General features: G+C 43.4%; 1 protein-coding gene across 3 annotated transcripts in view; it reads left to right on the plus strand.

Moving 5' to 3' along the window:
• The window catches only part of COX10 (cytochrome c oxidase assembly factor heme A:farnesyltransferase COX10), a 106030-nt gene that overhangs the window by 51067 nt on the left and 28485 nt on the right, over positions 1-26478 (plus strand). For all 3 annotated transcript variants that reach the window (XM_065852601.2, XM_071816458.1, XM_065852603.2), the window contains exon 5: positions 19109-19179. In XM_065852601.2, coding sequence (XP_065708673.1) covers positions 19109-19179 — 71 coding nt within the window. The remainder of the gene's footprint in view (positions 1-19108; positions 19180-26478) is intronic.

A 26478-nucleotide genomic window follows, 5' to 3' on the forward strand; every position in this document is an offset into this window, starting at 1 on the left:
ATTTACGAATACCACCCCGTCTCACATGTACTTGTGTGCGTATGCATTTATATATATGCCTTTCCATATGATGACAAACCAGTAAAATAATGGAGGGTTAAACTGTTTCATGGAACTTCCCAAGCTGGGAGGTGTGAAGGTTTTTCCAGCCGCGGGCAGGATCCTTGTGAGGAACTGGTTTAATTAGATTTAAGAGGTGATTCTTGTTCTCAATGAGTTCTGGATTTAAATAGGCAAGTGTGGGAATGAAAGAAAAGGAATGTGAAGTGACTTCTTCAGGATCATTCTGTGGGCTACTAATACCTGACCTAGGTTAAGAGCCAGGTCTTTGCTTTCTAATTCAGAGTATTATCTACTCTTGGATCAAGCCTGAAGGCTTCTCAGGCAGAAAGAACTGAAAAAGAAAACAATATATCTTTTTTTAGGGTATGACTGTGCAAAAGTCAAATGGCAAATGCAATCTTGACTCTCTCAAGCAAGGGAGCTATTAATGCCATTAGCAGAGAGTCATCTGGAAAACTGCGCACCGGTCTGGTCTCCGTATGCAAGAAAAATTAATTCAAGCGGGAACAGGTGCTGAAAAGGACTTGTTGGGATGTGGGATTGAGTGAGGAACCAGGCTTAAAAGGTCCTGAAAGAGCTTGGCTTATGTGGCCTGGCAGGACAAAACCTGATGTGGATGCGATTGCTCTGTAAATGTATCAAGGGGTAAGTACCAGGGAGGAAAAGGACCCGCTTGGGCTGCAGAGCAGCGTTGGCAAAAGAACTAATGGGCATAGATTAGCTATGTGTACACTTAAGAGGGGAATTAGCTGAAGGTTTCTAGCTATCGTAAACTTTTTAGCAATTTCTGAAAAGGTAAACCCTTGCCCATGACGTGGTTGCCTGTGTATTGGAGGCAGCGCAGCCCCATCAACTTTTATTCAGCAAGGGGAGACTTTGTTCAGTAAGGGGGTGAGTAACTTGCTCAAGGTTTACACACACCTGTTTAAAACAAAAAATCCCCATAAAAGCCTGGGCTTTTGTCTCGCATTATGATGAAATTACCAGGAAAGTATGGATGTAGGTTTATAGATCCATTCTTTGTTTGTTTCTCTAATAAATACTCATTCCATTTGGAAATCTTGTATTTTGGGATTTGTCCTATGAGTGGCCCTGTCTGCATTTAAGATGTGCTATATTTGCGTTATGCAGGACAATCACTGTTCAAACCACCTACATTTCATCTCCAAGAGCTGATAGACCTGCCTGGACCAAGACACTTAACCTGATAAAAATGGAGAGACTGGAGAACCTGCCTTTGGGGCCCTTTCTCATTGTGCTCAGGGTCACGTTACGGGGTTTGTGCTTCTTCCAGATCAACACCACTACTATTAATACATCCGAGGAACCTCAGACTATAGTAAACTCCGAGTAAAATCCATCCCTGCAGGCGCAGCAACTGCTGCTTGGGGACACCCGAGGGACTGATGGTGCCACCTCATTTTAAATGGCAATTGAAGCCTATTAGTCTGTGATTGCTAATCGGAATGAAAGTTGTTTTTTGTTGGCTTTTATTACTCATTCCACTCTGTCCATATTAGTTACAGAAATAATGTGATTGCTGTTCTGCTTTGCCAATATCCGGCATTCCCAAGGGACCCTCTTCGCTAAAATCTAGATTTCTCTTTACAGCTTGACAAGTAGCTGTTACAGCCATAGAATGCTTTTTAATACTTTATAGTTCTCAGTGCAAAAGAAACTTTTTTTATTATATTCATAGGTGAGGGTGATAAATGTTAAAGTGCCTCCTGTTACTTGATATTTAATTATGAAAGCATCCGCTGGAAAAATAGTATGAGCCTGGTGTAATCAGCACTGGAGCAGACCTGCTAATCTTTTCATGTGGTCTAGACATCAAGGATGCTTTGTACTAGTCTGGCTGTAGCCTGATAATCTAAGACCTTCTGGACTAAAAGTTTCGGGACACTTTATGAAGGGAAAAACTCCCACATAAAGCCCCTTAGGTTGGTGTGTTCCTCTTTCGACCGATAAATGCTGATTTGATTGGTTCATGGAAAAGGTATTTGGGTGAACCTGACCGCGGGGGCAGCTCCCAGTCAAAACACGGGTGCTGGTCCTGGCTCGGTCGGTTCTTTGAACTGGGATAATTCTGGTTAAACAGCATTTCCATTTGTCGTGGCATTTTGTAAAAGTACTCCTTTAGTTAGTTAGAGATCCCTGGTCCCAGGCGTTTGCAGTGAAGAAAACATTTCCTTGTGCTTTTCTCCTCTTCTTCATTGTTTAATTGCAATAATCCTCCTTGCTGTCTGTTTTAAAACAATTTAAAGATTCTAAATAAACACTAAAATAATTGCCAGTGTTCTCTTTTATCAAGCTTATCCACATAGTTACTTTTCATCCATCACAGTCCAGTTTTAATCTGTGACATGGTTTCTGTTAGACCTTAGCATCTTTAATTAAGGAGTGGGTGGGAGGGCAGCAGCAGGAGAGGGAGGGAACCCCCTTCACCTATAAGATGCATTGGGAGAGTCATTCGGGGTCAAAACAAAGAAATTCTGTCTCTCAACAGTGGCCAAAACTGAATGTCTGAGGAGGAGTATAAGAACATAAATGAGATCTTATATTTTTTGATGAATATTTTAGTTCTTTGCATGGAAAAATTCAGATTTTATCTGCCCTGGAAGGATTCCAGTGCTGTCTAAAGAAAAATCACTGTCTGAGGAGAATGCCTGTCTGGTCGGGCACAGCCCTGGGAAGCAGTGGTACGGCTCATCCGCCGGGGAGTCGCGATGACAATAACGCTGGGATAGATTAAACACGGGGTTGCCTGAACTTGTCTTTGCTGGGGCCAGAACAGGACGAGCTCCCAGTTTCCAGCACCGGTTGTACCGCCCTGCCCCAGCAAATCCATACTGAGATAAAGCTGCAGCCTTCTATCTTCTCTAGTGTTATCTTGGAGATAGATGCCTGTGAGATTAAGAAAATATAAACTGTGGTCGTGCAGTGGGTTTGAGGAAATGACCTCGAGTTGCGCCAGGGGAGGCTGAGGTTGGATCTGGGGAACAATTTCTTCCCCAAAGGGCTGTGGGGCATTGGAACAGGCTGCCCAGGGCAGTGCTGGAGTCACCATCCCTGGAGGGGTGGACAGACGGAGGTGAGGTTCTCAGGGACATGGAGTAGTGCCAGGGGTGGGTTATGGTTGGACTTGATGATCTTGAGGGTCTTTTCCAACCAAAATGATTCTATGATTCTGTTTTCTTCCGTAGATGTGAAGAAAAGCCCTGTCTGGGCCATTTGTTTGAATCCTTGGCCGTGTGCTGTGCACGACATGTAAAACCTGAAGCTGGAACCTGAGGGGCTGCGGTGGAGCCGCTTTGCTCCCCTGGCTGCTCCAGACCTGGTTTGGCTGGTGCTGCTCATCCGTTGGGTACCACTGTGTGGGGACAACTGGGATTCCTGTCTCCAGCGTTCAGAGAGGTGTGGATAAACATCTCCTGCACTCCCAGATGCATTTGCCTTTTTTCTTCCCCCAAAATAATGTCTTTTGTAAAATGAAAGAGCTTATATGTCACCTTTTATTTGTGGGAAGGAAAGGCAAGAGGTTACAGCAAAATAAAACAGGGGTTTTTGTCTTCATTGTTTAGCAGGAGAAACAACCCTTTTAAAGTATACCTCTATTAAATTTGTAAATATAATTTATTTAAGAAGCTGTAACTTCATGGAGCAACATTTCCTTTCCTGTTTTTAATAGAAGGCTGGGTCTGCTGAGATCCGAGTGGTGCTGGACAACAGGACGGTTGACTAAGATGAGTTTTTCCCTTGGTTTGGCTGAAGTTCTCTGGAGCAAAATGAGAAGCATCCTGGGGATGAAATGAGAAGCATCCTGGAGAAGCATCGAGCTCAGGGCTCGACTCGCTTCCCCTGATGTTTCGGTGTTTTCAGGCCACCGTGTCTCTGCTCTCTTAACTTATCAGGTCTCGGAGCCAGATTATCTCTGCCAGCTTTTAGAAGCTTGGCTTAGTTGTCAGCAGCTTGTCTGCTAATAGGCACAACTGTTCTCCATCAAGGCTGGGGGAGCAAAGCATCTGGAAATGTGGAAATTTGGGGGAAATAGCACCGGGGAAACCCAGCGGAGCAAACCTGGGCAGATTGGGAGAGCCAGCTGCCAAAATATCGACGTTTATATAGTCAGTGCATGCGCTTGGGAGTAAATGAAATGCTTATAAGCCCTGTGAGCAATCCTCCTAACCTGTTTTGTGTACATTTCAGTGTCAAAAATATCTTTTCAACCTTTATTAGTATGAGTGTTTGTTTAAATAGAAATTGCCAAGGTGTGTAAAGGAGTTGGATGCCGAGCTGTGTTTCCCTGGAACAAGGCGCTTGCGTTCAAAGTTTCTTTTGCCTGTTTACACTTATCTTCTTCTTTTTTTTTTTTTTTTTAAATATTTTATTATTTTTGGGCGCACAAATTGAGACACTTTACACTTGTGTAATTCCTGCAGCTGTGAACAGACTGTTCTGCAAAACTGTCTTTCTTCCTCTTTTATTTTACGTAACAAAACTGGGAGTTATACCCGAACTTTTCACCACTCAGTTTAAACAAGTGCTAAAGTGTGGAGCTCAGTAGAAAACACTATTTACCAAATAGCGCAATTCTGCCAATTATTTTCATGATGTGTTCTGTGGTTAAATGACTTATAAAATATAATTAGATTTCTTTCTAATTTTAATACTTCTATGATGTGGATTAAATAATAGTTGTTCTGGGCATTACCTCTGCAGAAGGAGTTTGGTGCCCAACTATGCAGAATTTTCAATGGCTATTTTTATATCTGTCTTTATTTTTCAGTACAACGTGCAGACACCATAACCATGTGCTTTTCTAGTTTTATTTCACGCTTCCTCTATAAATCTCAGTTTATAAGGAGCATTGCTAAATGTTGCAATTCATTTCACCACTTCGTATTTAATTATTATCATGTAAGAGCATCTTGGGACTTGTCTATACAGGAACTGCAGTGTAATTAAACAGAGGTACACGTTTAAGGACTTGCCTACCTAGGGAAATTCATTTGAATTTTCGAAGGATGTGAATTTTAAAACAGTTTTTTCTTTCTCAGGGTGACTTTTGTGGGCACTTTTGCTTTGGAATAGGAACTTCTTGCTGCAAGCTTGTTTTTGGAATTGCAGAATTAGTGTTTCTCAGGTATCGACACACACTTTCCTCACTGAAAATGTGAAGTCTGGCCCAAAAGTAGTTATTTCAACAGATATTTTTTTGGTCATAGAAATATAACAGGGTTCATTTTGATTCCAGTTTGTGAGAATTTTTTTATTTCAAGAGTTTCCATGAGAGCGACTGATTTCATTTTACAATCCTTTCTTGGGATGACCTAATAGCTTTTTATTTTTTGATTTTTTGTATTTGTCCACAGGTAGCTACATAGAGGGGATGGGTGGCATCATATACTGATCTGGCTCTGGGACAAGCAAGTTAAATTCACAGAATCCCAGAATGTCAGGGATTGGAAGGAACCTCAAAAGCTCATCCAGTGCAATCCCCCTGCCGGAGCAGGAACACCCAGCTGAGGTTCCACAGGAAGGTGTCCAGGCGGGTTTGAATGTCTGCAGAGAAGGAGACTCCACAACCTCCCTGGGCAGCCTGGGCCAGGCTCTGCCACCCTCACCGGGAAGAAGTTTCTTCTCAAATTTAAGTGGAAGCTCTTGTGTTCCAGTTTGAACCCATTACCCCTTGTCCTATCATTGTTTGTCACTGAGAAGAGCCTGGCTCCATCCTCCTGACACTCACCCTTTAGATATCTGTAAACATTAATGAGGTCACCCCTCAATCTCCTCTTCTCCAGCTCCAGAGCCCCAGCTCCCTCAGCCTTTCCTCACACGGGAGATGCTCCACTCCCTTCAGCATCTTTGTTGCCCTGCGCTGGACTCTCTCCAGCAGTTCCCTGTCCTTCTGGAACTGAGGGGCCACAACTGGACACAATATTCCAGGTATGGAATATCCCCAGGGCAGAGTAGAGGGGCAGGAGAACCTCTCTGACCTACTGATCACCCCCTTCTAATCCACCCCAGGTACCATTGGCCTTCCTGGCCACAAGGGCCCAGTGCTGGCTCATGGTCACCCTGCTGTCCCCAGGTCCCTTTCCCTACGCTGCTCTCTAAATTCTTTGTTTTCTCCTGTGCTTGCCGGCAATGAAAACCTGCTTTGATCAGTGGCACCTTGATCTTTTGTCTTCTTACATATATATATATCCCTACTTTCCTAAATAAATATTTTGATCCAAGACTAGATACTGTAATGCCCTTTCATTATCACAGAAAGACTTTCTGTGATTAGTTTAGTTCCATGGAAAATGAATACAATGTCAAAAACGCACAAAGACCCTCAGTCAACTCTCCTGTTGAATCCAGATGATGTTTTGTCTTTTCTCCCTGTGAGAGCACTAGTCCTGACTTGCCAGCTTGAGTCAGGCCTATTTAATCAAAACTCCCTGTGCTGGCACAGAAAGGAGTTGGAAATAGTCCCCAAAAAACACTGGGTTGGGGACCAGCACCCAGGGGAAATCAGGGCACCGAGGTGCAGGGTTGGTTATTTTTTTTCTCCCCATAGATACTCAGAAAACTTCATATTGGCCCGGCCCTCAGCAAAAAAAGGTGACATTTGAGGCACCTGCAAGACAAACCTGACAAGAGCGGCATTTCCATGTCAATATTAAAAAGCTTCTGCAAGTTCGCTGCTGGGGTGGGGTCAAATCTATAGCAGGACCCTCGAGCCCTTTGGGTGGGTGCTTAGTTTGTGCTTTAATAACCTTTTTTAGGAGGATTGTGCAGTTTTTCACTCCTTTACTGCTCTGGTGGAACTCGGGAGCGAGAAGCCGCAGTTGGGTTGAAGGGAGCGGAGGTTGCCCCAGGTTTGGAGTGGAAAGCCCTGATTTATTCCAGCCTACTTCTGCCCATGCAGTGATTAGGACAAGTTTCACTCATCTGTCATTATGTTTCTTGTTATTGTTCTTTTACATTAAGAATGGCCTTCTAAAACAGAGAGAATTGTGCTGTTTTGTCCATATCTGACCTCCTTTTGGCAAAAATTGTCTTGTTGCCAGAAGCCAGGACTGAAATTCTTCTTGTTTAATCTTCGAAAGCATTTGAAAGGATCACTGTCACAAAATAAATAAATCTAAGCAAGCGAATAGGTCGTTACAGCTTAAAAAGGGGGGGAGGTAATGCTGATTTGGTGTCTTAATTGGTTTCCAAGCTAAAATTAATAGTGTGTGGAATCCCTCTTAGTAACATGACTCAGAACTATTTGTTTTTCAACTCTTCTTTTAACTCTGGCTGAGATTGATGGGCGTGTTATCTCAGCATTTGAGAGATGCAAGCGGGATTGGAATGACAAACATTTCTTGACAGCTTTAGAAAGATGGATGATGTGACGCCCCTGCAACAGGTTGGGGTGTTTGAGCTTTCTAATGGGTCATCGGGAGACTCTTGCTTCACTTTCATTCCTAATGAAGGGGAAGGAAAGGTGAAGACCTAATTATTGGATTGAGATGTCTTTGCAACTTGACTTCTCAGTGTGTAGATTTGTCATCCAGCCCGTAGCAGGAGAGCAGAATGACGTCCATCCTTGGTTAGTGGTTCCAGATTGTGTGTTATGCTATTAAAAAAGAAAAGAATAGCTACTGGATTTTACCTGCAAAGCTGGTGCTAAGTGATTAAATATACCTTAAATATCTGTTGTATTGTGTCTTGCTACTGTGTTTAACAGATCTCAATGTTCTGTGATTCTGTGTAGGGGAAAGGGACCTGGGGGTCCTGGGGACAGCAGGGTGACCATGAGCCAGCACTGGGCCCTTGTGGCCAGGAAGGCCAATGGTACCTGGGGTGGATTAGAACGGGGGTGGTCAATAGGTCGAGAGATGCTGAAGGGAGTGGAGCATCTCCCGTGTGAGGAAAGGCTGAGGGAGCTGGGGCTCTGGAGCTTGGAGGAGACTGAGGGGTGACCTCATTAATGTTTGCAGATATCTAAAGGGTGAGTGTCAGGAGGATGGAGCCAGGCTCTTCTCAGTGACAACCAGTGGTAGGATAAGGGGGAATGGGTACAAACTGGAACACAAGAACTTCCACTTAACTTTGGAAGAAACTTCTTCCTGGTGAGGGTGGCAGAGCCTGGCCCAGGCTGCCCAGGGAGGTTGTGGAGTCTCCTTCTCTGCAGACATTAAAACCCGCCTGGACACCTTCCTGTGGAACCTCAGCTGGGTGTTCCTGCTCCGGCGGGGGGATTGCACTGGATGAGCTTTCCAGGTCCCTTCCAACCCCTGACATTCTGGGATTCTGCATAAAAACGTGTTTTTATGAAGAGAAAGACCTTACCAGAACTAGCTCACTATGGGTAAAATCCTTATACTTGGCTAGAAATTTCATGCAGTTTTTGAGCATCTCTTCCATGTCTTTGCATCAGCAGAGCTGTGATAGTTCTCCAAAGGAGGAATATCTTGAAAAGTCCCAGATGTGCCCTGCCCCGTTGTGGATCCAGCTTGATTTTCTTGCTCGTCCTTAACAAACCTCCCCAGTGCAGCCTTGGCTGAGACCCGCTGGTCACAGAGCTGCGACTTTGATTTACCTGTAGACTTTTGGGAGATTTTGTAACTATTCTATTCCCCAGCAGAGATGTGGCTTTCCTTTGTGGTCTGTAAAATTAATAAGAAAAAGTACATATTAGTAGTATATTCATAGTTTGCTCTAAAGTTCTATACAGGTGGGAGAGAGGAGAGTGATTTATCTTAATTTGCTTTATTGCCAAGACTTTTTTTTTTTAATTGTCATACAAATAAAGTTACAATATTGCACTCATCTAGGTGCCTTTGATGCTGTATCTTAACATTTAAATCTCTTCATAATATTAGAAACCAGACTCCTTTTGGCACTGAGAGCGCATGGTGGAGTGAAGCACTGAGGCTGTTCTCTTGCCAGCAAAGTGTAAATCATTAAATCCCCGTGGAGGTTTCTTGCTCTCATTTCAGACATCTGAACAACAGAGGAAAAGTTGGGTTTAAATTGTGTTGTAAGGGGGATACTTGTAAACTCTCTCCCGTAGAACCAGTAGGTTCCCTAAATGTGCCATCTGTAAAATGTGACTTGAAACTCTTCTTGATATCAGCTGCTTAAATACATAAAAAGAACAACTCCTGAGGAATGATTTTATTACTATTAAGAGGTTTGAGCTGTGGGTGAGTCCAGCAGATCAGGTCTGTGGCCATTGGGCAATGTGTTTCTGAGGCCTGTCAGTAAACGCTGATGCCACTTTGCACCCTTGTTCATATTTAGGCTTTTTTGTTGGCTATATTACACTATTCGCAGATTTCATTAATTGTCGTGTTGGTTGGTTTGGTGTTTTATTGTGGTTTTGTATATTTTGGCCAGAAGGAGCCATAGATTTTTCTTTTGCCAAATACAGATGGACCAAAGCAAATTATTTTTAGAGGTGCCAATAACTTCCAGTAAAAATATTTAATTTATTTCCAAAACTAAAGGATACTGTGAATAAGTAATTTTTGTGTATACAGCTACATAAATAACCTTTCCACAGCCGAAAGCAGGCAAGCCTGCCGCTTCATGTAGGGTTTTACTTTAGTTTGTCTTGTAAGAAAAAAAAGCATTGCTAACAGGATGTGTCAGCCATAGAGAGTTAAAGCAAATGCCTCCACGTGTGATATAATAGACCGGTTTATGAATTAATATTCGGGTGCCTGGCAGGAAGCACATTGCAGTGGATTAGTATTCTTAGCATTGGAGTGACAAATTACAAAAAGCTGATTAAAATGACCTGGATCCTGGACACATGTGTTGGAGCCAGGGGATGTGTGGAAGTGATTTAAATCTCACCTTTCCACTCCCTTGCTCTGATCTCCTGGGCAAGAAGGGAGCAGCAGCAAAGCTGTTGGATTTTAGTGCTCTCGAATAGTCCCAAAGGACTGAGAAGCAGCTGATACTGATATTCTGGGGGCTTTTCTTGTATTTGCCCCTTCTACAGCTCCCCCAGGAGCTCAGGATCCCTGCGTAGTTATAGCGAGAAATAAAGGGTTTGCATCTCAATTAGAGGAGCTCCTGCCTCTGTTTGCTCTCACTTACCATCTGGAGGAGACACGCGTCTCCTGGTTGATTCTGGATCTCCTGCGTGACTTTGGCACTTGCACTGGGCAGCAGAAATACTTCCCCAGGAGTTCCTGAGTAACAACTTTGTTCCACCACAGGAATTTGTCTAAGCCATCTTCAGTATCAGATTTTATCTGCTGTGTCGCTCAAAGCAGCTGCACTCTGTCCAGAGGACCTGGCCTTGTGTATTTTAGGACATATAGTAACTTAAACCAGATAGTGACCTTGTGCAATTCCTATCTTCAGCGAAGAGATTGTTATTTGGAGTTTTGTTTGTTTTTTAAATTATACGTTGCAGTCACGGCATGCTGGCATCCTGACAAATATGACTTAATGCAAAGGAATCTCTTTGAGAAAGTGGCTTTGAGAAGTGATGCAGAGTGTATTTGGGTAGGCATAAAGGTGGCATTTTTCTTCAACGCTAATAATAGTTCCTAAAATATACAGAAATAAAATAGTTCCTGAAAAACAGAAGGTATGTAACTCTGCATCTGACATCAACTTATAATTCATCATTAAAAACTTGCAAAAATCCTGTATGGGTGGGTGACGGATTTGGGGCCATCAGAGTCCATTTGTTGAGGTGCACACGGGTAGATTAGGTTTCCCCATATTATTCACACAGGTAGATTAAGTTTTCCTTTGTTATTCCAGGGCAGCACAATACACAGAGGTGAATGTTCCTTCATTATCTTATCTCCGTGCGCCAGGGTAGGGGGAACAGTTTAACCCCGAAATGGGAGACATGCGGTTGTGTTGCTGCTTCTGTCTTGGGGTACGTGATGCACCAGCTCAGCGGCAGGAGCTCCAGCACAGCTTCACCCTTTCCCTCCCCTGTTTTCACGTCCCAGATCCAGTGACACAGATGGAAAAGTGAAAAGATCCAGAGGGAAATTGGTTATATTGTTGGCCATACCAGGTCATTCTATGGGTCCAGTTGGGTCATCACAAGGGAAGGGCACGAGGTGTTTGGCTAAACACCCGAAACAGATTTTTTAGCACTTTTTAAATTGAAAAGGAAGAGCCCAATGGTGACCAAGTCCATGTCTAAAAGAAAAGAAGGTGCATTCAGTGCAGCCCATCCTGTGCTTTGGAAATTGCTCCCTTTGGTTCAAGGAACCCAAACACGTTGACGGGCAAGTGCCCTCCTGGGAGTGGAGCTGGAGAAAGCCTTGGGGTAAGGAGCTTTGTTTGTGGATGCGTTAATTGTGGGTTAAATAAAAAGAACTTGGTGGTAAATATTTAATGTTATTAGGAGTATTTGGCAGCTTGCCAGAAACCAGTATTTCTTCCTGTGAAAGCTATTTCTCCAAGGTGGATCACATAAGGAGAAAGCTTGCCTGCGGTACCCAGCTTGTGTCTCCCTTAAGCTGTGGTTGACCTCTGTGAGGCCCCGGGAATACGCTATTTAGGTGGATAACAATGTCAGTGGTAAAAATCCAACAGCTTGCAAGGGCCTGGTTTTATTTTTATTACTGTTTAATTTCTGTAACAGTATCTTCTTGGCAAAATCTGATTGTAGTGGGAAGAGCAGGGCTCATTGGTGCCCACCCAACCTGTTTACCAGAGCAGGACATTCACATCATTTCTCTCATTTCAAGTCTTGGACATCAGGTGCATTGAAAACCATGAGATGAAACAAGCTTTGTTTTTTATGCACTGGTGCTACCGAATTTGATTCAAAAATGAAGACACGAAATTTTTTGTATAAAGGGGTAATGTGGTGCAAATACCCCATTATTTTATTGGAATTATTAGTAAAAGTGAAGACTGCATCTTAATCATCTTTTCCTACCTCATCGATCCCTTGCTCGGACACACGCTTGAGGGTCGTTCCTTCCACCCTCTCTGCTGTCACCCCAGTGAGTGCCATAGCAGGGACAGGTGACGTGTTCAGGGTCCATCCATCGTCCTCACCTCTGTCCCAACCTCGTCGTCATGACAGGACACACCGACGAAGCAGCAGTCAAAAGGTATTTGGACCATGTCACTTTGACACTCCTGAGTGTTAACACGGTCACCCACCCTTCAAGCTCCTTGTCGTGGTACTTCTGGTATCACCAAAGGACGGTGTTTGGCTGAAGTGCTGACGAAGAGGCCGTCAAGCTGCAGGAGTTTAATGACGGCTCGTTTTTGTCCGTCAGACCCACTCAGAGGATTTGGGCGAGCTGTGAACAAGCACAGAGCGGTGTGCCGGGTGTGCCAAGTGCGTCTCAGTGCAATGAAACAGCTGGGAGAAACAAACATCTCAGTTTTGGGGGTAGCGGATGTCTCTGAGGATGCACAGAAAAGTCAACAGCTTGTAAGTGGTCAAGGAAATAGCAACATGTCATCTCTTGAGCACTTAAAAGCGGGCAGGTCATTAGTCTGAGGGGACAAATCAGTGCTCATTGAAGTCTGTGAGTCTTTGTGTTCTCCATCCTGAAAACGTGTTTCTGAAGTGGCAGGTATCAATATTTTCTTTGCAGTTACCTCCTGTTCTCTTCCCTGTGCACAGCAATGGGCTTCTAAACACTGGCTAAAAAGAAGAATGTGTCTTTTGTGGAAGGTTTTTTTTAAAATAATAAATTAAACTATGGCAGCTGCTTTACCTAGGAGACCTTTCTTGGGTGCGCTGGGACATGGCACTTTGGGGTTTAGCTGCCCGTCTCTGTGTAAGTAACATTGTTCAGGCTTGCATCAATCTCGTTTCTAATTAGAATCCCTTTTCAAATGGACGATATTAAAGCAGATCTATAGCTAGACTGGGAACTGCAGAGCCAGAGGGTTTTCAGATACTGCCTTAAAAAAAATACATATAAAAAAGGCCTTTCTAATCCTTAAAATATTTGCCTTGCTTTATTTTCATATCTTGAAGACAAACAGGTGCTGTGTGCCCTTTATGATTCTCAAATATACAATCTCCAAGCCAGCAATCTCTAAAGCCCTCCCTTGTTTGTACAATTAGGGTGGGATTTTCAGAATCACTCAGTGTTGGTCTCTCGCTGCTCTCATTGAAGTCCAACTGCCGTTGACTGCGGTGAGAATAGTGTTAGATCAGTACATGAGTGCTTTTGAAAATCCTGCCCTTTTTCAGTCACATCTGTGTACAATTGAATAAAAAGACCTTTGTAATATACTTTAATTATTCTTTGTTGTTTTCATATAAAAGTGATTGAAAGGAAACCAGAAGAAAACCTCAAATAATAATCTTGGCTTTGATCTTATTTACCATAAATTATATGTTATGTTTTTCTTCTTCTTTTATGTAATTATATATTACTTTATCACAATGCAAGATAAATCACTGCAAACATGAAGAGTAGAAATAATTAGGTAATGTGAAGGGGAAGAGAACTCGCTAAGGAAGGATCTCGACTCTTCGTGGTCTGATGGGTTTCCAGTGCTTATTACAGCAACTTTCCTTTGAATGCATGAGAAAATTGGGAGACTTTAAGTGAAAGACTAATGCTAAAACCTGATAAATTTAGAGGCCGTGAGGAATGACTTTCTGGATGTCAGCTTCACAGAAACCCTCAGGTTCTCATCCTTGTATCCAGACTCCACTCTGCGCTCTCCACTTGGATTTGATCCACCTGCTTCTCCCTGATTCATGCACCTTTTTAGCTTCCAACGTGTGTGTCTCAATGATATTTCTGCTGAAGTGGCTTCCTCTTTGGCAATACCAAAGAAAACCGAAGAGCATTAGAGCTTACTGCAGCGCAGGGGAAACTGGAGAACCCCAGAAGCATCTGATGAACAAGACCAATATTTGCAAGACTTGCCCTAAAGAGCCCAGTTTCACCCCTGGCTGTGGACACTCAGTGCTCAGGTGGGGAATCCAGTTGTACAGGTTGTTATTTACACTGTGTTAAAAATATTTCCTTGGGTCTGTAGCAAGAGATTTTAGCTGGGGGGAAGCTGTGGCCACCACTTGCACCCATCCCCGTAGCTCATCCCCACCTCCCCAGCGCTGTGAAAGACATGGAGTATTTTGGAGAGCAGCAGGTGATTGCTCTCTGGCAACAGCCTCCTCTTCTCATTCACTCACTAGTGCTGTAGATTCACCTGAGCTGCCCTTCAGGGAGTCTTTGGAGAAAAATATATCCAGACGACAATTCTGCTGCCAAAAGCACATGGAAGCCTGCTCAGATGCAAGGGTGGCTTTGCAATGGTAAGACCCCTGAGCTGCCTTGAATTAAATTGTCCTTTAATAGCAACATTCTGCTCCATCTCTAGACTTACGGGATTATCGCTCCTGATGTAAATATGTGTTTAGCATTAGAGTTAAATGTCAGTACGTGGCAGACCAGTTGCCTGCATGAGCCACTGCTGTTTCCACCGTGTAGATGGGGGCCAGGCTGGTGCTGGCTCCGCTCAATCCAGAGCTGTGTGTGAGAGCCGGTTCCTGACCTCAGTGTGTGTGATCCATTTGATAAGCCACGCGATATGTTGTTCCTCTTCATGCACTCTATTTATGTTTTTGTGTGAACGGGAGTAAAGATATCAAATCGTCATAACTCAGTAGTTAAAATTTCTCCTGCAGGAATGACCACGGATGGCGAAGGGCTTTCCATCCGCTCCGCTGGCTTCATTAGCTGCAAATAGTCAGGTCATTGTCTTTGAAAACTTAATAAGTGGTGTCGGTGTTTAACTGTTGGTACAGAGAGAACAAGACAACGTCCTGTAAAGGCTCAGGACACCCTCTCGCCCTTTCTGTATCACATCATCACACCAGCGTAGCGGTGATGCCTCCTGCATCTGCAAGCTGATGCTTTGGGAATCTTGGCTTAGTCCAAACACAATTACTAATCTATGTGTCCCCCGGGAAGTCTGAATGATGCGCTGCCCCCTGCATTGACTGCTCTTGCCAGGAGGTAGCTTGAAGAAATTAAACAATCTTTAATGTTCCACTTAAAGTGGAAACCAATATGAAGAAGCTGAAGGAAAAAAAAAATGCGAGTGTAAACAGCTATAAGCAGTAATGTGACAGCTAATCTAAGAATTGTTAGATGTCTAGGATATAATTACTGTGTATTAACTAGATGAGATCTACACAAAGAGTCTGATGAGCCTGCCAGAGAAATAAACCACAAAGTACTAGCTGGCCTGATTTATTTTATTCCATCATCGTGTTTTAAATGTTCATGCATACTGATTAAAATTTGCGTTAGGGCCTCGAAACCCATTGCCAAGTTTGGTCGCTCAGGGATTCTTAGACGCTGTGGATTTAACCCTCTGTCTGTCCTTTTGATGACCGGCTTCCCAAATACCTGGGGCAGAGAATATTCTGCCTTGTCCAGCTGAGCCGATGTGCTCAGACTTCCTGAGGAAAAAGCCTCTTGAGTCCTTCTAAACTATTTATTTATCCAGGTTTCGTCTTACTGAATTTACTGTTTGCTAAAACAGGCTGGACTGTGCTGACCTGGCATGAGATAATATGTTTGAGTTTACTCTTTCATTCCTATGGAATGATATTTGAGATGCACATTTTTTTTTTCCTAGAATATCAGGGGAAAATCATTTCAAGTGGAGAGAGAATTTTGCTGAACATCTGGGAGTAAAATGGGAAAAGTTTGATAAATGGCATCTTGCTGACATGTAATAGCGACCAGCTCAGCGAAAGAATCTGAGGCACAGCAAATAAAAGGCTTTTTCGGAGCTGTGGTTCAATCAGATATGTAGTTTCGTGCGTACAGTTGGCAGTAACAGATTATTCAGATTGTCAGATTTAAAAAAGCGAAGCAATTCAGACTGGAGTCATGCAGTAATCTTAATTTCGGGAGCAACCGTGTCTGTGTGCAACAGAGACTGGCGTTTTTGACCGCTTAACTCACAAGTTCCTTGTTCAGAATATATGTTCTGTTCAGGGCTTAACTACACATTAAATCTATGGAGAAATTTCCTACACTGATTGTGGTATTGTCAAGTTATGCTGATAACTCAATTGATTTTTTCCACCGTGCTGAGTGTCCAACTGTTCTTCATTTCAGGCACTTTATGTGTGAGACACATTTATTTTGATTTCACCCGTCGCATGTGGAATACCTTTAGCTGTCAGCTTAAATACTCTCAAATGAGCCAGAATGTCTTTGCGTGCACCAGTTTAAGCTGGAAGGAAGCTCAGAGCAACCAGACTTTGCAAAGAGAAATAAAGGGCAAATTGTGTCCTTAAAAAACAAAGCAAAAGCTGAGTATAGCCCAAAATATTTTCAGGAGAACAGACTTTTCGCTGTATAGACTATTTCCCTTGTATTGCTCTACCAGTCTGATGTCAAACCACATTTTTTCTTCATTTACCGTAATTGTCTCTGAAATGTAACAGTGAAACAAACCATTAGCAAAATGCTGAGCTGTCAGGAGCAATCACTGCGTTTGGATCCAGACGAGGTGCTTTCCCTTCTCCGAAGGTGCTCGTTGTGGTTTCCTACAGAGGGTTTTTGTGAAGGATCTTGGCTGAGCAGCCCGTGTTTGCTTCAGGAATATCGATAATAAAGTTGGAAGGCTTTGAGAATCGGGAGGAATTGGGAATGGGTCAGGAGTTCCATCCCATTGCTCCGGATGGAAGTTTACTGAGATCAAACCCCCGGCCAGCTCCACCACATGGATGGAGGTGAGAAATTTTAGTGAACTGCATGTGAACTAGTAATTAAGAGCTGCGTTGATTGTTTCAATTCCTGTGCTTTCGTATTTCTTCGCTTTTGGTCATTTAATCTGCAGCCTTTAGCACAAAAAAGACAAATGCAGGATTCCTCCCCTGCAGAGCCATGGTCATTTTTGGATCCTTCCTGGACAGACTGAGGACTTTAATACACAGTACAGGCTTCAGCTGAGTTAACTACAGTAATTAGCGATTGATTTGTGTTGGCCGGTCAGTGGATGGGGCCAAGGCAGATACTTTTTGAGGGTTTTCACAGGAGCTGGCTGGCAGTGGGGTGCACAGGTTTGGGGTGTCTGTGGGCATCAGATCCCCGACACACTTGCAGGACATAGGAGCGACAGCAAGAGGTTCACAAATTGTTATAGAGTCATTAATTCAAGGTAATAGATGGGAAAGTGCATCCTGTAATCTCTGTGTGCCTGTAATTTAAGCGTCTTTCCCCCGGTGTGCACTGGGTCCCTGTGTCCCCCGGGAACACAGCCCCGTGAAGCAGCAAAGCCAGTGATGTGACACTGCCAAAATAAAGATGTTTGTTCATTTTGCCTTCTGTTGTGTAAAAGGTTACATCAGCTTGCTGGAATAATGTAGATTTTATCATATGGTTATTTATCATATGGTCACCTTAAATCTGTCTGCAGTTTGACTCCACTGAACTGACTGGCAGGCTCGTTGGTTGGAATTATGATTTGTTATGGTGCTTTTCCTACATATTCACCATAATTGGGATCCTACCCCAAAACCTCAGACGTAACGTCAGTAGAAAATATTCTTTCTATGAAAACATACTTCTCTTTTTATAAATAAATATATGCTTATTCTATTTAGTATTATTTTGCACACGTAAAGCTAATAGGCTTTACAATTTGCTGTATGGAAAAGCGCATTCAGCTTGTCCAGTAATATTCTTTTTAAAACGGATCACAGAAAAGCCTGCAGGAATTCTGAGAATGAAAAGAACAACCCCAGGTTCCAGTAGGTGGGGAATGACCTATTAGAGAGCAGTGTAGGGGAGAGGGACCTGGGGGTCCTGGGGACAGCAGGGTGACCATGAGCCAGCACTGGGCCATTGTGGCCAGGAAGGCCAATGGTACCTGGGGTGGATTAGAAGGGGGTGGTCAGTAGGTCAGAGAGGTTCTCCTGCCCCTCTGCTCTGCCCTGGGGAGACCACACCTGGAATATTGTGTCCAGTTGTGGCCCCTCAGTTCCAGAAGGACAGGGAACTGCTGGAGAGAGTCCAGCGCAGGGCAACAAAGATGCTGAAGGGAGTGGAGCATCTCCCGTGTGAGGAAAAGCTGAGGGAGCTGGGGCTCTGGAGCTGGAGAGGAGGAGACTGAGGGGTGACTCATTCATGGTGATCAATATGTAAAGGGTGAGTGTCAGGAGGATGGAGCCAGGCTCTTCTCGGTGACAACCAGTGACAGGACAAGGGGCAATGGGTGCAGACTGGAACACAGGAGGTTCCACTTATATCTGAGGAGAAACTTCTTCTCAGTGAGGGTGCCAGAGCCTGGCCCAGGCTGCCCAGGGAGGTTGTGGAGTCTCCTTCTCTGCAGACTTTCAAACCCGCCTGGACACCTTCCTGTGGAACCTCAGCTGGGTGTTCCTGCTCCATGGGGGGATTGCACTGGGTGAGCTTTTAAGGTCCCTTCCAACCCCTGACACTCTGGGATTCTCTGTGAAGATAGCGCTGCCTGAATTTTCCCATAGGTGGTGTTTAAAGTCAAATTGGGTTGTGACATTAAATAACACCATATGGTGTGTTCATTCCCTGCTGCTCCAACTAGATGCTCAGTGCAACTTCAGGAGCATTTTACAAGAGCTGATTGATTTTGGGGTGGGTTATAGATTTTCAGAAGTTAGATGATCTTGGGGAAAAAATTGCATGTTTGTCTTTTAAATAGCAGCAGCACAACATTTGCAAGGTTTGTTTGCATTAATACAAAACAGGGGGCAGAGCTGCATGTATACATACAGATAATTTTGCATAAACGCTGTATCGAACCTGTTAAGAACAGAACTTGGAATTAAACTCCACTTTAAATGATTAACTTTTGAGGACCCACATAAACCATTTTTCTCCTCCAGGTGATTTATTTTTCAAAGCGGATGCCAAAAGCATTAACACACACTATCAAAGCTCAGCAAAAGGAGTTTGCCATTTTTGTTGTATTCCTGAACCTTCAAAAATAGAGATTAAAGCACCTACAGATGCAGACAGCACATTCCACGCATGGCATGCTTTCTGACATCCTTTCATTTGATTCTTCTGTTTTTTTCTTCTCTTCGTTACAGTTCTTTGAGGTTCCGTTTGACTCAAATATGAACAGGACAAAAAACAGACCGCTGGTGCGAGGACAGATCAGGTAAGGCTGTGCACACCTGCTCCGGCTGATGAGAAACGAGCCTTTGCATTGCTTTTATCTGTCTCCAAGCTTCTCCCGCTCATCAGATGTCAAAAAATAACAATTTCAGACAAAAGACTTAAGAAAGAAACACACCTCTCTGTTCTTAGACACTTCTCCGTGTTTAGAACTTTCATGTGAGGAGTTTGGGTGATCAGCTGTCCTCTAAAATACTGAATTTCTCAAGACAGGAGAATTTCCCCTCGTGTATATGTGCAGAGCGTGGTAGCAGCCGCTTCTGTTCCACTGAACTTTTGCATTCGTTTGTAACACCAGATCTTCAAAATTTCACACCTAAGAACGGACACAAAAGTGTACATTGTTTTAGTGGTCAGATGTATCTGTTAGATCACGCCTCGAGAGAGGTTCTCCTTCCCCTCTACTCTGCCCTGGGGAGACCACATCTGGAATATTGTGTCCAGTTGTGGCCCCTCAGTTCCAGAAGGACAGGGAACTGCTGGAGAGAGTCCAGCGCAGGGCAACAAAGATGCTGAAGGGAGTGGAGCATCTCCCGTGTGAGGAAAGGCTGAGGGAGCTGGGGCTCTGGAGCTGGAGAAGAGGAGACTGAGGGGTGACCTCATTAATGTTTACAGATATCTAAAGGGTGAGTGTCAGGAGGATGGAGCCAGGCTCTTCTGGGTGACAACCAATGATAGGACAAGGGGTAATGGGTTCAAACTGGAATACAAGAGGTTCCACTGAAATTTGAGAAGAAACTTGTTCCCAGTGAGGGTGGCAGAGCCTGGCCCAGGCTGCCCAGGGAGGTTGTGGAGTCTCCTTCTCTGCAGACATTCAAACCCGCCTGGACACCTTCCTGTGGAACCTCAGCTGGGTGTTCCTGCTCCGGCGGGGGGATTGCACTGGGTGAGCTTTCCAGGTCCCTTCCAACCCCTGACATTCTGGGATTCTGTGATTCTGTGTTCATTTGATCTCCCAGCAGAGGTGCCCGCAACTCAAATTTTAGTAGTTTCTTCAAGGCATTGTGTTGTCTTTGCCTTTTCTATGTTTTTAGTATAAAGCTGGGGTGAAAGCTCAGAATGGTGGCATCTTATGAAAAGAAAGTTAAAATTTGTCATAATTTAGCTTATCATCATCCATAAGTAAATCCCCTCCAACACCCAAAATAAGCCCAGTATTAGCATAGGGGTTCCCTTGAAAAAAAAAGCTTCATTCGGTGTGTTTTCTGGATTATGTATCAGTGTAGTTTCTCAAAGGCTGTTTTCCAGCTAAAAAGCAAAGTGAAAAGGAGCATCAACAAAAAACTCTTAAGTTATTTGTGAACTAAAACTGAAGGCCCAATTCATAAATGATTCAACAAACAATTTTAGTATTGCATTTCCATGATTTGTGCCAAGGATTATTTATAACAAAATTATGTTTTCCCCTAGGCTTCTGTGAACAGTTGGTCCTATTTATTTCTGTGTTTTATCCATCACCTTTGGAGGATTGAAAAAAATGTGATGGATGAAATTACAAGAAAATTGAGACAAAGTAGTAGAGCGAACCTTGGGGGTAAATTAACTCTCATTGTAAATAGCTAGAGCGCTTCAATAAACTTGTTCTGATTTGTTCTTGATGATGGTGCTAATTACAGATTCCGGAGTTGAGTTAATTTTATTTAAAAAGAGTTTTTAGGGAGCACTGCAGTGAGGGCAGCTGTTGTTGTACAGCGAATTGCGCAGTTCAGGGAGCTTGCACGTGGTCCTTTAGCCCTGGAAGAAGGAACACTTGGTAGGAAGAAAGATGATGGGGGAATTTCTCATTAATTTTTGTTTAACATAGTCTACTAGCAGGTCTTGCAGTCTCTCTGGAGTCCAAATTATAGTTGGGAAACTTTCTGTCAACTTTTGATTTAGAGAAAAGAATTGCTTTTCTAAGTTTCCAGTGTCCTTAAGCGAACTTGACCGTCATCCGAATGCACCACAGATAGGCAAAACCATATTTAATGGATTTTCTTACTTCCCCCCCTTCATATTTGCTTTCACCACAAAGTGGTAATGTTGGGGACTTTGTGTAATCACTCATCAATCTATCTACCTGACTGTCAACAGCTAATTTAAAGTTCTTTAAAGCGTCACTTACCTTGAATAATGCCGCTCTCGTTCCCTGCAGACCATTGAGTGCACAGAGCTCGACTGGGTTATTTCTCCTGTGGTGTGCAGAGCAGAATAATCCACTGCAAGTCATCTAACCTTGTTATATTTTGCCACATATTCCCTGGTGTTCTTTGTACTCTTTCCTTCCCGGCTGATTAAATAAAACCTTTAAATGCTTATGCTATAACTAGTCAAAACCAGACGAGACAGAGACAGATAAATTGGATGTAAGAGACTGGTGTCTTGGCTCTGGGAAGGAATCCAGGGATCTTGGGTTATGTACAGAGTTCTTGCCCAGAATTTGTCTCACATTTGAGTTTTGACATTTTCTTCTCCTTAGCTGCTTCGTATCATGAAATGTTTGGTGCTTTTTAATTCTGTGTTACATCATCTGTGCTATTTCCCTTCTTTGTTTCTTTCTTTCTTTTTATTTCGCATAGTGCTTGTTACAGAACTGGTCAGTATTGGTAGCAGAATCATAGTGGTTTTTGTACGGTCCGGTCCTGAGCTTGACGTCCCTTTTGAGGAGTGTGAAGGCTGTTAACTCTCCATCGTGTTGACTCCCTGCACCTTCTGGGAAAGGCTTTCAGTGGTGGCTTTGATGTGAACTTCTGCCCACTGGGACCGGTGACATTTTCTATAGAGGCATCATGAAGACAATTCTCAGATCCTTTGAACTTGGGCCAGAATCCAACTGGAAACTCCCAGTGAGAGGTTCCTTGGTCTTACTGAGTCATCCAGGCCCTGGATGAGCTGGTGTCTCAATTTTAGATGAGCTAATTCCTGGAGTTGGCTCATTAGGAAATCTTATGCTGGCGTAGAGAAATTATTCCCGTGTGTTTCACTTTGTGGCCTCCATTTGTAGTTTCAGCCCTGAGTTTAGTTAGGTTTAAGATCAACCATCCGTTCTAACTGACCTTGCTTCCAACTTTTTTCCCCTTCCTTTCCACCTGAAACCTTTACTTCAAAAAAAACCCGCTATCTTGGCAAAACTTGTGTGCTTTCATTTTCCTGCGTACATGTTCCTGTGGTTCCCAGATCCTCCTGCCTGAGCTCTTTCTACAAGTCGCCAAGGACTTGCAGTTGCCTTTGGCATGGGTGGGGAACCTCAGTAGCTTTCACAGGAATGTTCTGGGGCTGCACATGTGAACATCACGACATCCTCTGAGGTCTGGCTGTGGACAGGGGACATCGTTATCCCACTGGTGACACTCAGGACGTGTTGAAGTTGGGCTGATTTGGCCTGACCATTGCCCCAGACAGTGCCCTGTGAGCCAGGAGCCAGTTTCGCAAACACCTCGGGAAGGATGGGATTTGGAAAAGGAATTGTCCTCCATTCTTTTGGAAGTCCTCTCCATATGGCACCAACTTTAAGGCTGAAATAACTACCTAGTGGCTTAGTGTGCCTCTGCTATATATATTTTATATCATTTGGCCTGGATGAACCTGTACATGCAATGACACAAAAGGACTCTGCAGCACTGGAATCTGCTGTATGTAGGACAAGAGTAGGACGAGAGTATCTACACCTTGTTTACCAACCCCAAACCCACCGCTGATGCCCCCCAGGAATTTTCTGTCACCGTCGCTATATTTGTGACAAACAGCACCTGATAGTTCATTGACTGCTTGCTTTACGATGTCCAATTTAATTTGTAAGGCTGGAAAAAAATGTTCCCTTTGAGCAGTGAGACGTAACCATCCTTATTCGCTATTCAGAGAGTAATCAGAGACATCCTGTTGCAAAAATAACAAGAGTAGACCCAAACACAGCATGCCACTAAACGCCATCCATCATTCCAGCCTTGCCCACACGTCCCCCTCCCTCCTCTGACCCCTCAAGTCTTGTTTGGAAATACAAACAGCTTGAGATGTTCTTCATACTTTGGCTGCCGTGTTAAATACATTGAACATATTTGCGTTTTGCATTGTAACAACAGCTGATATGATTTTTCCTGCTCTGAATTGGTTTTATGTCGTTGACGAGGAAAAAATTCATGTGCTCACACCATCTTAGATCCGACTGAAGTGGCAGCAGCTTTCCCTGGTTTCCTGTTGGGTATGATTTATTCCCTTGCTTTTTAAGGTAATGGATTTAATTTTCCCGCAGATTAATTTAAATAAATCTCTAATATTAGCTGCAGTAGCTGAGTGAGCTTAGGCCGTGAGGATGACAAGTGTCCTGCTCCATTATATTGTACAAAGTGACGGTTTTGATTGCCCTTCTACCCAGAACCGCACACGCTCCTGTTGAAAAGCGGCTGGTTTTATGAACTTGCAGTACTGCTGGATCTGCTGTGCTAAGCACTCATAAAAAACTTAATAGTTGTACAGGAATAGTTTTTCATCTTAAAAAAAACCAAGCAATCAAACAGCGTGTTCTAAATAACTAATTCATGACCATGTAGACACCTCTTGGTTCTGCTTCTGCAGTATTTTGCAATTTGGAACTGCTTTCTGTACCAAGTCCTTTGACTTTGGTCTTAGCAGGGGCTGCGGGTCTGCCCAGGACTGGGGCTGGGGCTCCAAGCTTGTCCCAAAAATCTTCAATATAGGAATAATATGCTATGGAATTCAGTTATATTCTCCTTAAGCAGAATATTTATGCTCTCAAACTTGCTTTTCCTTGTGCACTGAAGAAAAGCAAGTCTACTAATTTGTCAGCATAGATAATGCCTTGGGTGCTTCAACAGAAATACATCTTCATGTTGTTGGGTGAATATTTGTTAGAATCCCCTTACCCTCCTCACTTTGCAGTGCACAAGGAGCTGTGTTCTGCATGAGCTTCCTGCTTCTTACAGCTGCCGTTGATGGGTTTTGCAATTAATGGAGACAGTGATGCTTTTCCTACTTGTTGACATTTCTGAGTAGAGTGTTGACTTTGGGCAGTTTAAACTATAAGCCAAAAAGAGCTCCTGAGCTCGTAATGTTTCTCACTGATGGCTTGTATTCATGAGTTGTAGTTGTATTTGCATATATGTAAGTTGGACGTTGATAAACCAATAGAAAATTGAAACATGTCAAACTTTCATGTTTATTCAAAACCAAATTGCAACTAAGTTCTATGTAAAGCACAGTTTTCCACTCCATTGCCTGTAGTAGACCTACAAGTGTAACAAAACCAGTCCCTGCTGAAAAAACATGGATGCATTTAAAAACAATCCTCCTGTAATCACTGTTGATAGCTCAGTGTAATTAGCTTGATTCTTTGCTTTCTAACACTAATGTAAATCAGGAATGTTTCTACTGATGTTGGAGCTACACTGATGTAAGTGAGAGGAAATCCATGTCCCCGGCTTATGCTGAGACCTGCATTAAGCGTTTAGCCAGCCCGGGTTAAGCCGGTGGTTTAAAACCTCCCCAAGGGTTTCAGTCCGACTTCGGTTCCCATTGAAAGATCAGCCTCTGCTTAGCTGCCTGCTCCGCTCCCTTGGGTGGTCATTTCAGACAGGTTTCATTCGCCTTAAGTTAAAACAAATAAAACAAGGACTCCATAAACCTACAGTTCTTCAAGAATAATCATTTCTAAGAGCTCAGATGCTCATTCCCTGCAGGGAAACATTCCAATATTTTGTTTAGAAAATACCTCATTTTCAAGGGACTGCCCTGAGATCTTTCTGAATGATAAAAATGTTGCTTTTTTCAGTGGGAGGCTTTCCTCTTGTTTAAACAGGGCACAATTCAAAGCAGACACCACCACGGCAGCCTTTTCAAGCATTTTCTTTATCCTGCTTGTATTCAGGCTTTATTATTTGAAAACAAGTACATGCATTCTTTCCCCACCACCACCCTCCTGGCTTCTTCTTGTTTTATTCCACCCTGTGTTTTCCAGAAGCTGTCATGGACTGTAGTGGGTAAACAAGAAATTAAAAAGGCAGCTTTATATTTTTGACATGTCCAATTGCTTGTAAAACTGTAGTTCTTGCCTTTGGAACAGCAGGGTATTTTTAATGTATTTTTCCGGCATGGCCACGTCATGGGGAGGTGGGGGCTGGGGAAGAAACCTTGAGGCTAAAACATAGTTTAATGAGAATAAAACCCACATCAAAGGATGGACTAATGGAATGATATAATGCTTACTGTGTCACTTTCCCAAAGGGGATATGGATGACAGTACTTATATTTCAATTATCTATTCACTGCCTGCATAGGATGTTGATTAAATGGTTCTAAGGTATTAGAGTCCTTTTGTAGAATGCGCAGAAAAATGGTGATACTACACATTATCCTCAGATCAAAATGTATATTAGCAGGAAATTATATAGCTCTAACTACATGTATATTTTGTTTCAAAGGGCAATAAAGAGGGTTGTTTTAATATCTCTAACATTACATTCAAATTCGCTTCAGTTGAAACGAAGCAATTGCTGGTTATCCAGCCACTGCCTTCATCTCCCTCCTCGTGTCTGGACCTAATTCTGCCACAGCTCAATGGAGAAATTCCTTTGCTTGGTAAATATAAATCCTGCGGAAACACTTGACCCCTCACACCTCTTGCTGCTTTGCAGTTCGACCAAGGCACCTTCACCGCCAACTTATTTATCCGAATCTTTAATTGGGACAGTTGGTAGATCGGAGGATGTTGCGCATCGCCCCGCGTCAGGAGAATCCCAGATGCTCATGTATAAACCAGGAGTCACGGTGCATTTGGGTAAATAGCTGCTCCATCTGCTCGCGGGGGCCGCGGCGGACGAGCAATAAGGCCCTAATGGAGTTGTCTGATGCTCTGGTGTCAACTCCTCGCCGGGGGGCAGAGTTATTGTGCGTTAATCCTCCAGCCTTGTGGCCGCTGTCCATGGGCCCCTTGGACATGAGCTGGAACCATTGACGCTTTTCTCGTTTAACTGACTCATGATGTGTCATTTTCTTCAAAGGTGACACAAAGTGATTTTCTTCCCCCTTACATTGATGTTAAAGTGAGTTTTTTCCCTTACATTAAAATTAAAGCTCACAGGCCAAGATCCTTTCCCCAGCTTAGCGCAATGTTCTCCTGGTGGCTCTTCTTCCTGTGTCTGTCAAACATTTCAGCTTCATGTTTGTAAATTTTGGCTTAATGCGGTCAAAATCCCCACACTTCATTCCCTATATTAGTATGGAGCCTTATCTGGTTTAACCACAACGGCGTCATTATTCACCATGTGCCAAGGGTTGTAGGAAGTGTCAC

The sequence above is a fragment of the Patagioenas fasciata genome, chromosome 18 (assembly GCF_037038585.1).
Source record: "Patagioenas fasciata isolate bPatFas1 chromosome 18, bPatFas1.hap1, whole genome shotgun sequence".
Classification (NCBI taxonomy): Eukaryota; Metazoa; Chordata; class Aves; order Columbiformes; family Columbidae; genus Patagioenas; species Patagioenas fasciata.